Below are 12,356 nucleotides of genomic sequence, written 5' to 3' on the forward strand. Positions count from 1 at the left end.
AGTCAACGAAAACCTTATAAATATCACAACCAAATATTTTTCTAACATGCTCACTTTAGATATGTCATCAGGAGGGACCAGTTGCTTCAGAAGGACATTGTAGCGAGCACATGAAGGGAAGGGAGACCCTCGGTGAGATGAACTGACCCAAGTTGACAGACACTGCAATGTCTGTAAAACTGGGACAGCCTTTAGAGGTCAGACCAAAGATGTTGGCCAGAAAAAACAACATTAAAGATCAAGTTCTCAGTTTGGTCATTTTAGTATTTGGGTAAAGGAGGTATAATGAAAGTCTCAAAGCTTTTAAAAAAAATTATATGGTGAGGACGGAAGAGGTTTCTTTTTAATAAACTACAACTGCAGTGAATCCAGTTAGTTGGGAGGTGTTAACTACCAATTAACCACCAGTCAAAAGCTTAACTCACTACAGACTAGCAGTTTGCATCCACCAGCTGTGAGAAAGACGGGCAGCGTCTTCTGGTGGAGATTGAGTCTTTGAAAGCTGACTGTGGCTCACTGAGTTGGAACCATTTAATGCTGGTAGGTTTGGCTTACCGTCTCATTAAAGATTGAGGAGTTTTCTGTATATTCTTGTAAGGTTTTTGTCTCATTTGCATATTAAAAATATATCCATCTGGACTTGGTTTTATTGTTGCAAATTTTCTTCCTTCCCTCTCCCTTGTCCACTTTGCAATGCATCTCTTGTTCCAGATTATTCTCATACGTATAATGCCTAATCATATATTCCTTTTGGGCAATTCTTCCTCTTCTCTGTTCCAATGCAATACTCACATCTATCCACTCAGTTCTTATTCTCCCCCCAACTCCTCATGTCAGTCCTATTTTTAAACATCAGTGTTATGCAGTATTTGGCCTTTTGTAACTGAAGTATTCACTCAGCATAATGTTTTCCAGGCTTTCTCGTATTGTGTAATGTTTTACAGGTTTATTGTTTTTCAATGCTACTTAATATTCCATTGTGTGAATGTACAATAGTTTTTCTATTCATTTATTTATTGATGGGTCCTTAAATTGCTTCCATCTCTTTGCTATTGTGAATAACGCAGCAATAAGCATGAGGGTGCATACATCTGAGTAGCAACTCTGGTTTCCTTAAGGCATATTCCCAGTAGTGGAATTGCTGGGTCAAATGGTATTTCTATTTCCAACTTTTTGAAAAAGCACCAGACCACCTTCCATAATGGTTCTATCTTTTCACACTCCCAGCAGCAGTGAATAAGGGTTCCAATCTCTCTATAACCCCACCAGCATTTGTGTGCTGCCCTATTGAACTTTGCTATTGTTGATGGGGTGAAATCTCATAGCTGTTTTGAGGATTTATTATTTTAATAAATCTTTTTAAAACATTTTTTAAATGGGAAGGCTTTATCTGTTTTGATGGTTAGTAATGTTTACATGCTAAGAATTGCTTAACTACAAACTTTGAGAGTTTTTTGTGTGTCTATTACCTTCCAGAAACAATTTTAGATTTTACAGCAAATGTATAGTTCCTTTTGAGTTAATTTTGTGTGTAGTGTATGATGATAAGTTTCAATTTTCTCCTCACATAAGGATACTCTTTCTTGGACTATCTATTGAAAAGACTGTATTTCTACAATTACTTTAACATTTTTGTCAAATTATCTGTCCAACTACTTGGAAATAATGCATCTAACTTCTGTACCTTCTATTCTCTCCCACTGACCTATATGACTACTATCAGCCCAATACCACAAAGTCTTGTCTGTAACTTTTATACAAGCTGTGTAATCAGGAAAGATAAAGTTGTTCTTGTTCAGAATATATATTTTTGGCTATTCAAAATTCTTTTCATGTAAGTGTAAGCTTTAAAATCTGCCCGGCAACGTTTGCTGAAAGTCTGATGAGACTCTGACAGGCAATGGTGACAATATTTAGAGCAAAGAGTTCAGCCTCAAATCCCTGAGATGTCTGTTTACAAAAGTGTGAAATAGCCATTGGTCTATCAAAATCACTGTTACCTAGATATACTTGAAAAAATCCTAAACACTTCAGAATTCACTACCTTCTGCATTAATAACAATGAAAATAAGAAAACACTGTCAAAATGGGACACTGAAAAGCAGGCTGAAGACTGTCTATTGTACCATTTTATAAAAGCCATTAAGAGAATACAAATGCAAACTCCAGAAGTTAAATTCAGGTGATTTATTGTAAACAGGATAACCATAGCACTCCACCGTACTGGCTGTGTCACATGCTCTTTCTTCCACATCAATGAGTCAAAAAGATGACTTTTTTAAAAAAGTCCCAGGTATTGAATAGCTTAGTTTCTTTCACAAGTTTCATCTACTGAGTGCTGAGTACATACAGTACCTGGAGTAGTCTGTTATTGCTCATGGACTGCAGCCTGGCCCCTTGGAAGGAATCCCTTAGTGTGCCTCAGTGACCCAAAGGTAGCTTGAGATCCAATTGGGAGACAGAAGACGCTGGAGCACACTTGCCAACAACCCCAGGTCCCTTGAAGACCACATGAGATGCCTCTCAGAGCTCTTCATGTGCCTTCCTCATAAAAGTGACACTGTTCAATTTTACCCACTTAAAAAAAAAAAAGCTAGACGTTATTCAACAGCATATAATTTCCCACAGAAAAGGTAGGTGGGTTTTTCTTTACTTAAAGAGTGGTTGACTGAAACACTCAGGACTAATTTTCAGTTTCTCTTGTATATATATCTGCAGGTTGATGAATAGCTGCATAGTCTACAGATGCATAATACCAGAAAGGAGTAATGCCACAGCCCTTCTGATGAATAAAGACAGGCTTTGTACAAGGAGGCTCTGGGAGGCAGGGTAAGATGACGGGTAGAGCACCACAGTTATCTGACAGTAGAAATGGAGCCCCGCTTTGAAAAGCAGCCTCCGAAGTTGTGACTATCATTCTTGCCCCAAGTTTAGATTATTTGGAAAATGGAAAAACTTAGATGTGAAAAAAATATGACACCAAGAAAGATGTTCTGGCAAAGCCTTTCAGATGGAGGTAAAATGTCATTTGAAATGCCATTCTTTGCTTTGCCTGAGTTAGTGGACAATGGGGCCACCTACGGTGCATGTGCCTGTACGTGGAAGAATATTCATCATTTCTCTGGAAGCAAGTTTTAATAACAGTGAATATTTAAAAAATATTTCTTATATCTACAGTAACAATTTCACCTGAATTAAAATGTCAAGGGAAAAAAGATATCTTTAAAAGTCTGCTCCAGTAATCGTATTTGTAGGTTTATATTTATATATTCAAAAAATAACGTAATGCTTAAGGCAAGATTAGACTGGCAGCAACCATGGGGTTTAGAGTTTTGGAAACCATACTATATACTACTTATGATCCCAAGTTTTCTTTTTGGGATAGCAGCAAACATACTATGGACTATGTCATCAGAGATCCTTCTAAGGTTTTCATTTTGATACTTCCAAAAAGGCTCTGTATTTGCTGTCTTTGAAATCTGCAATAGGGCCAATTATGTTGGTTCATGTATTGACTACAATTTCATAAAGGTAAAAAGTGAAGGCTGTTCATCACAACTGATGTTGGAAAAGCATGTTGCACACTCAGCAGTGTGTGGATTAAATAAATACAGCAAACATGTTGATAAGAAAAGGTAGAACGTATGGAACACGGCAAACCAACTATGAATACAAGAATGTCAATATAATTCAATCAGAAAGAAACAAACCACAGTAATCCTGAGAAATTCCATTTGGGACAAAATTGATGTAAAGTATTTCTAGCACTGTAAATAAGTAGGATGTTCTAGGGTTTTCCAGGATTTTACTAGTTCATATACAAAACATGTTCAAATTTTATAAAAAGATTAAAATCATGCCTTCTATACTCAGCAATTTGACTAATAAAAGGCGATTATGCTGTTTTGTTCATTATCTGTCAAATGTAATAGTCTCCACTGATTTATATGAAATCATCAAACAGAAAGTAAATTTGAAGACTGATTTTTTTTAAAAAAGATATTACCTTTCTAATGTTTTGAAACCTTCTCAAAGGTCAACTAAAAGGCTTTAAAAAATCTAGCTTTTCTTTTTTTCCGGACAAGTGAACAGGGAAGGAAGATTCTATAGGAATATTGTTCATTATTTTAAGCATTGTTACAGAAGGGAAATTTCTCTTAGTAATGAAAAGAAAGACTTAAATATTTAGGAGGCATGTATTTTAAAAATATTCTACATCTACAAGATTTGTAATATAATTACTTTGGATTTTTAATATTTCTACATGACATTTGACAACTTCTGTGTTGTTGGTTTTTTCCCTGTATGTCTTTGCAAGGAACTAGAAACTACTAAAGTGGCCAAGATTGGTTTCCTAGGCCCTGGAAGACTCAGGAATGCATCCACTTGCACTTTTTCCGGGAGGGGAATCTTCAGAGTTTTGCAGCCATGAAGTTGATATGTGGTTTCACCAGGGGAAACAATGGTAAGCCACGCTTGAACTCAGTCATATTCTGGATCACTTCAGGCTGCAAAGAAAATAGTTCCCTCTTAGTATATTCAACCCAAAAAAGCATAGCAGGACATGAATGTTATTTTTTTTTTCTTTAATTTGTATGTACAGTTTCTATCTTCTATATTGTAAACTGGGTGAGCCTATGCAAATCTATGATGAGGGCCCACAATGGGATTCTAAACTAGATGTAAGATTTTTGGTCTTATTCTGCACATAAAACGACATACCAAGACCCCAGGCCCAGGGCTTCAACAGAGCAGAGAGGCTAACGTGCCTAACCAGTAAGGACCTGGATCCACGGATATTTTGCTCTTCCTGGAGGAAAATGCCAATTTTTGAGATGATTCAAATACTCAAGCACTGTGGCTGAGGCTAAGAAGACGTGGGGACAGGTGTGGCTGAGAAGCCAACCAAGAAGCCAACACAGACGGGTCTGAGGCTCAAAAGGTCTGAACCACTGGCCACATCTGGCTGACCAGGCCTTCAAAGGGGAACCAAAGCAGACACTGGAACACCAATGGTCTGAAATCTCTGGATTATACATGTCCTGAAGAACAAGCTCCATCTGAATAGGCAGTTCTCTAAACTGCAAACTTGACATGTATACTTCTTACTTGTGGCAACGCTGGTGCTTGTGACAGATTTACATCATTTTGACACGGGAATTCTCCAACAACAGGACCTAGAAGAACATGAAGGTTTAGTGCTTTAACTATGCCCAGCATACCACAGTCGTTTTCGACCCTCAGATTCTCTCACGCCGAAGTTGCCCACGTACTTGGCAGTGTTCCTGCCTCCCACCCACTGTCCCCAGCAATGGCTCATGATGATACTGTGGTTAGGAAGCCTTGCTAGAGCAGCGTTAGTGTGCCCAGGTCTGATCTGACTACAAGCCGAGGCTCTGAAGAACCCCGGAGCAGACAGGAAGCACCAAGCTGAGAAACAACTTACTCCTTCCTCCACGTGGACTCATTCCAGATAGGCACTGGAGGTGCCCCACCAGGAACCAACTGTGTTCTTGTGAAGTTGTGTCACCTGCTGCTGGCACACGCTCCTTCATTCCCTAACACCCTAATCTCCCTTCCCCTTTACTAACCCTTTAACTTCTAGTACTCTGGAAAGTACAAGGCTCAAAGCTGGACTAAAAATACATTTAGAAAAGTCAGTGTTTAACACTTACAAGAATCCATTTCCCTGGCAAGAACATGGACGGACACTTTATGTCTCCTTGGGGCATCTACTGCCAACATTTCCTAGGCAGGAAGAAAGCAGGGTTACCAGGATGCCTTCATTTTTATGAAAAATAAGTATCTTTGCCAGATGCAGGAGATGCTTCTATTATTTCATTTAAAGGAAGAAATAATTTTTTTAAAAGACAACCAACAAAACATACTGCTATTAAGTTGGTTCTTACTCATACTGACCTTATAGGATAGAATTAAAAATGAATGTGGGTCCAAAGAAGAGAAAAATCGTCAACAATTTCAATCTTTATGTGATATTGCTTATTGGTACAGTGGTGAGGATTTCTTTTTTTTTTTTTATGTTGAGATGCAATCCACATTGAAGGCGGTAGTCCTTGATCTTCTGCAGCAAGTGTTTAAAGTCTTCCTCACTTTCAGCAAGCAAGGTTGTTTCTTCTGTATAAATGCAGGTTATTGATGAGTTTTCCTCCAATCTGATGCCACATTCTTTTTTTTTCCATTTCTTTTTTAAAAAATTTATTATTAATTTCAATGAAAATTTATAGACTATGGATTTCCATTTATTCATTGTTGCACTTTTCTCCCCTCCCAACCCTCCCCCCTAGTACACTACTCTCTCGAAAAAGTAAAAGAAAAATTATTTCATTGTTTTACAATCCCTCCCTCAGGTCCACTCCACTATGCAGCCTTCGCTCTGGACTCCTGTCATGACAAAAATACCTAATAATTTCCCCTCTTAAACAGTTTTCACCCACATCTGTTTCAATGCAGTATACATTATTGAACCCATCCTTCTCAGTCTCCTCCCAACCCCAAGGTCAGTCCTACTTTACAACAGTGGCACCATGCAGTATTTGTCCTTTTGTGACTGGGATATTTCACTCAGCATAATGTTCTCCAGAGTCAACCATTTTGAATAATATTGCATGAGTTCCTTGTTTTTTAATGCAGCATAGTATCCCATTGTGCGAATATACCACAGCTTCTCTAGCCATTCGTTTGTTGATGGGCACTTAGGTTGTTTCCAACTCCTTGCTATTGTGAACAAAGCTGCAATAAACATGGGTGTGCATATATCTGCTTGGGTGTCAGTTATGGTCTCTTCGGGGTATATTCCCAGTAGTGGTATTGCGGGGTCAAATGGTATCTCTATTTGCAACTTTTTGAGAAAGCGCCATACCGCTTTCCACAGGGGCTGCACCATTTTACACTCCCACCAACAGTGAATAAGGGTTCCAGTTTCTCCACAACCTCGCCAGCATTTATTGCTTGCTGTTCTGTTAAATTTTGCAATTCTGACTGTGGTGAGATAATATCTCATCGTTGTGATGATGCCACATTCTTAATCAGAGTCCAGCTTCTTGAATTATTTGTTCAGCATACAGATCGAAAATGTATGAAGAAAGGATCAACCCTGATGCATACTTTTCCCTGATTTTAAACCATACAGTCTTCCCTTGCCCTGTACAGAGAACAGCTGTTGGTCTAGTTATAGGCTTTGTCTAGTTATAGGCTTTGTATGAGCAAAATTATGTATTTGAGAGTTCTCATTCTTTTCAATGTAGCCACAGTCTGTTAGGATCCACAGTCAAATACTTTTGCATAGTCAATAAAATAGAAATACACATTTTTCTGGTATTTTCAGCTTTCAGCCAGGACCCATCTGACATCAACAATTATGTGTGTGGGGCCAAGCATTCCCTAACCTAGCTGGAAATTCTGGCAGTTCTCTTGTCAATATATTACTCCAGCCATTTTTGGATGGTCTCCTACAATATTTTGCTTGCATGTGATATTAAAAATATTGTTCCATAATTTCCACATTTTGCTGGATCACTTTTCTTGGGAATGGGAACAAATATGGATCTTTTCCGCTCAGTTGGCCAAGCAGCTGTCCTCCAAATTTCTTGGCACAGATCACCATAGATTGATGAGCACATCAAGGGCTGCATCTGTTAGCTAAAATAATGTCAACTGGTATTCCATCAATTTTTGGGACCTTATTTTTTGCCAATGCTTTCAGTGCTGCTTGAATTTCTTCCTTCATTACACTGGGTCTTTCTTGGTCATATTGTATTTTCTGAAATTCTTCAGTGTCAACCAATTCTTTTTGGTACAGTGACTCTATATTCTTTCCATCTTCATTTAATGCTTTCTAGATCATTCATGATTTTGCCCATAGCATACATATCTCAGGACTGCAACTCGAGGCTTGAATTTTTCAATTCTTTCAACTACAGAAATGCCAAGCGAGTTCTCTTTTTCTTTTTCAACATTAGCTCTTTGCACATTGTTATACTTTGTTTTGTCTTCTCAAGAAGACATTTGAATCCTTTGAAATTTGAAGTTCATCTCTTTTATTTTGGCGTTTCTTCTCTTTGTTTTGGCTACTTGATGGTCCAGTGAAATTTTTTGACTCTTTTGTCGTTCATTTTGGTATTTTTTCCTTCCTCTGTATTTGTAACAACTTTTGCTGTCTTCATGGGTTTTTTTAACTACTATTTTTTTGTGTGTGTACCGTCAAATTGGATCTGTCTGGTACAGGAGGAGATTGTCCCTCCTTCTCCTGCAGAGCATCTAGTGGATTTGAACCGCTCACCTCTGGGATTATAGTGCAGCTTCTTGCCACTAGGCCACCAGAGCTCACCATGGGTGATATTTTTTTATGTCATCCCATACAACTAATCTAGTCTTTGATCATAAGTGTTCAATGCCTCAAACCTATTCTGTAAATGATTTTTAAATTCAAGTGTGACACAGTCAAGGCTGTATTTTGGCCTTTGGGGACTTAAAATTCCAATTTTAATTTTAATTAAACTTTGATTTGAACTTGCACATGAGTAAAAGGTGGTATGTTCCACAGTCAGGACCTGGCCTATTGATATTGAGCTTCTCCAATAATTCTTTCCATAGATGTAGTCAATCTGATTCCTGATTCCTTCTTCCATAAGGTGAGGTTTGAGTGTAAAAGTCCTGTTTGTATTTTTTTTAAAAAGGTAGTTGTGATGAATAAATCATTGATTGTACAAAATTCAATCATACGATCTCACGCCTCCTATTTGTCACCAAGATGATGCTTCCAGACTACCATTCCTTCCTCTTGTTTCCAACTTTTGCATTCTAGTCACCAGTGATTATTAATGCATCTTGACTGTATTTTTAGTCAACTTTGGACAGCAGAAATCCTCAATTTTTTCTTTTTTTGTCTTTAGTTATTGGTACATATATTTGAATAATAGTCATATTAACATCTCTTCCTTGTATGCATTTGGATAGTATCCTATCACTCACAACATGTAACTTTAGGATAGATCTTGAAATTGTCTTTTTCACTATGAATGTTAATATCATTCTTCCTTAGTTTTTAACTGCTGATATTAGCAGATAGTATGATTGTCTGACACCAAGTGGCCCATGCCAGTCTAGCTCAGTTCATTAATGGCTGGAATGTCAATCATCATGCATTCCATTTCCATTCTGACAACTTCCAGTATTCCTACATTCATCCTTTGTACATTCCATGTTCTAATTATTAGAGATGCTTGCAGCTGTTTCTCTTCATTCTGAGTGACTTCCAATCTGGGTTCTACCTCTAATACTATATTCTACTTAGGATTGTCAGAGGCCTGCTATGTCACAGGTGCATGGCCAATGATGCTTCCTGGTCTATCTTAATCTCGGAGCTCTGCTGAAACCTGTCTCCTATGGATGATTCCTTCTGGCACTTGAAATACTTGTGGCACAGCTTCTAGCATCCTAATGACCCATGAGTTGACGTATTTCTGGCTGAAATAGGACCTGTCACATTTTTTCTTTTTTTTAACATTTTTTCTTAAACAGGAATATGCTTTTGCTTGAAAAATACTTAAAAATACTTAAATCAATAAAAGTATCTCTATAAATCCAAACTAAATGGTTCAAAGCAGTAACACACAACAGGCTTAGGTTTCCTTATCAGTCAAAGTCTAAATATAGAAATTCAACTAACCTTGTAGAATTTAATGATATCTTCCTTGGTAAGAGTCTTTAAATATGCAACTTCTATATTATCTGTAAAGGCAAGCACAAAATAAGTTACCAATATTTGCATCTTAAGTAGTTCAGAATACCATACTAAATAATAATGGACGCCACCGCACGGCTTTTCAGTATTGATGTTTTTAAGTCACCATCTGCATCTGCATGTAGTGAGAGTGTAAATCCAAGTAAAACAAAGAGGGTGCAGTAAAGGGTGGTGAAGAGCCCTGGCTTTGCCTCACATCCTGGCTCACCCAGCATCAGCTGCTGGATGACGCGTTAACGGCTTTGACTTTTCTAAGCCTCAATTCTCTTCTCTGGAAGTTGGAGATAATACAAATTTAATGAGGCTTTGTCTTTAGGAAGAACTCTAATTCATTAAGAATTCCTATGTTTAGTTTCCACTAAGGTCTTAGGAAGCTGTGGTGCCTAAAGTGACGCAGTTCAAATCCACCAGCTGCTCTGTGGGAGAAGAATGGACAATGGACAATCTCCTCCTGTGCAATTAAGTGCCTCTGAAAGCCTGCTGGAGGGTCAGCTATGGCTCGGTTCTGACTCTACAGTACACAACAACTAAAGTCTTACTAAGTAAGAGCTAAAGGCAATAATATGTAAAAAAGTCAATATGAAATATGTAAACCAGATGGTAAATGCTTAATAAAGCATAGGTACAATTATCACTAGTAGCAAATCCAATTGCTAGAAAAATTACAGATAAGGAAATTATGGCCTCAAAAGGGTAACCTGGCCAAGCTTTTTAGCTTCATGGTATCAGAATGGAATGAAGTCCATTCTTTAACTTGCAGGTTGGCCCAGTACATTCCGGTATCAATCTCTGTTCTAGAACAGCCCCAAGGGCAATGGTCTGAACTCCAGGACCTTCATGGCTAGCAGTAGTGGCTGAGTAGGAAAGCGCTGTGCTACCAACTCAAAGGCAGGCAGTTCAAATGTACCAGATGCTCCATGGGAGAAAGACAGGCAATCTCCTCCCATGAGATGTACAGCCCCTGAAAAACCCTGTGGAGGGTCAGCTTAGAGTGGGTTCTGACAGCACATAAGACCAACACCTTCATGCTAGTACTCACTTCAGGTAAATGCAACCTGAACGAGTCTGAGTGTTGTGGAAAATAGATACCTACGCATCTGTGCTCAACCAGGTTATCAGTGATACCAGATGGATGAAACTCTAGTGTAAGAGAAGAAAAAATTTCCAATAGGAAAATGTGCTAAATACAGCTTCTTAGAAGTAGTATTCCTCTCGTCTTAAATAAGTATTAAAATATCACTAATACCTACAAAACGAATAGCATTTTACAAAATGAGCTCAATGACCTCAAATGTTCCAGTTATGTAACATAAATGTTGAGTCCCTGATTTTACCTTACCTCTATCAAAATTGTATTGCTGGGAGATGATTTCCCCCCAGTATTTAGCACATTCTGCAGACAGTTTCTTTGGTTTGTCTAGTCGACGAATTGCTAATGCCTGAATGTGTTTTTGGAAGGCCTCTTCTGTCATGTCCTCTATGGACTTCTCCATGGTAATTAAGAAAGCTTCCACTCTGCTTTCTAGGTAGTGAGGGGGCTTTTCTGACTGGATGATGAACCGCAAGCCCTGAATGCCATTGGCACGACGTGGACCACTGAAGACAATATAGCCTGAAATACAAACACCAACCAGTCAGTGCCCTAGTATTTGAGACTCAGGTCAGGATTAACTTTTCAAAAGTATCCTGTTAAAACAAGATAAAATCTACTTTAGCACTTTATGTTAATCACCCCTGAAGATTAGTAATTACGATATTCTTAGCTCCTAAGAATGAAGCAGAAAAGTCCTCTGAAGAGTAAAAAGATGGTTATAACTTTCATTTTTTAAAAATTTTTTTTCTTATTCTGTCCCATAGTTCTTCACTCTGCTAATTAATTCTCTTCAACCTCTGCTGAAGTTATTCCCATATCTATAAAGTGTTGGTCCTATTTTCAACCCCTAATCACTATCCTAGCTTCCTTTTCTTGTTACATCTTAGTTCCTTATGTGAACTTGCCTCTACTACTGCATTTCTTATTAAGATAATTCATTCAGGGACCAACTCTTTTTAGACTGAAATCAGGCTCACCAAAGATTGCCACAGTTCTTTTCTGAGCCCATGTATCACTCACCTTCAACCCTTTTCCTAACTGAGCTCTTGGCTTGCCTCTTTCAGCTGCTCTGCCTTGGACTACCATCTTTGACAGCTGTGGCATCTCAGGGTCTCACTTCTCTTCTCTTACACATGCACTCAATACATCTTCTTATGTATTGGTGAATCTGTAAGAGCAAATCATCCACTCTTACAGATCTAACAATACATAGGAAGATGTCTCAAATCTAGTCTTTATGTATGAAGTAAATTACACCTCAGTTTAACATAGCAAAGAAGGAGTTCTCAATCTTTGCAAATTCCTCCTTGCCATTTATAAGCCTAAGTTTATCTATCAGTGTACCAAAAGATTCCCTATCTGGTGGCCGAGTGGCAAGAAGCTGCATTGTAATCCCAGAAGTATGCAGTTCGAATCCACCAGATGCTCTGCTGGAGAAGGAGGGGCAATCTCCTCCTGTACCAGTCAGATCTGATTTGACGGTACACACACACACACACA

General features: G+C 38.3%; 1 protein-coding gene across 2 annotated transcripts in view; it reads right to left on the bottom strand.

The window, feature by feature from the left end:
• Window positions 1-4,059: 4,059 nt before the first annotated feature.
• IDE (insulin-degrading enzyme) overlaps window positions 4,060-12,356 on the bottom strand; it is a 120,793-nt gene continuing 112,496 nt past the window's right edge. For both annotated transcript variants that reach the window (XM_006880339.1, XM_006880338.1), the window contains 5 exons: window positions 11,103-11,375; window positions 9,689-9,750; window positions 5,676-5,748; window positions 5,110-5,177; window positions 4,060-4,508 (listed from right to left, as the gene is read on the bottom strand). In XM_006880339.1, the coding sequence (XP_006880401.1) occupies window positions 4,413-4,508; window positions 5,110-5,177; window positions 5,676-5,748; window positions 9,689-9,750; window positions 11,103-11,375 (572 nt within the window). In that variant the 3' untranslated portion in view covers window positions 4,060-4,412. The remainder of the gene's footprint in view (window positions 4,509-5,109; window positions 5,178-5,675; window positions 5,749-9,688; window positions 9,751-11,102; window positions 11,376-12,356) is intronic.

This window comes from Elephantulus edwardii, unplaced genomic scaffold, assembly GCF_000299155.1.
Source record: "Elephantulus edwardii isolate Elephantulus edwardi_28Jun2011 unplaced genomic scaffold, EleEdw1.0 scaffold00007, whole genome shotgun sequence".
NCBI lineage: Eukaryota > Metazoa > Chordata > Mammalia > Macroscelidea > Macroscelididae > Elephantulus > Elephantulus edwardii.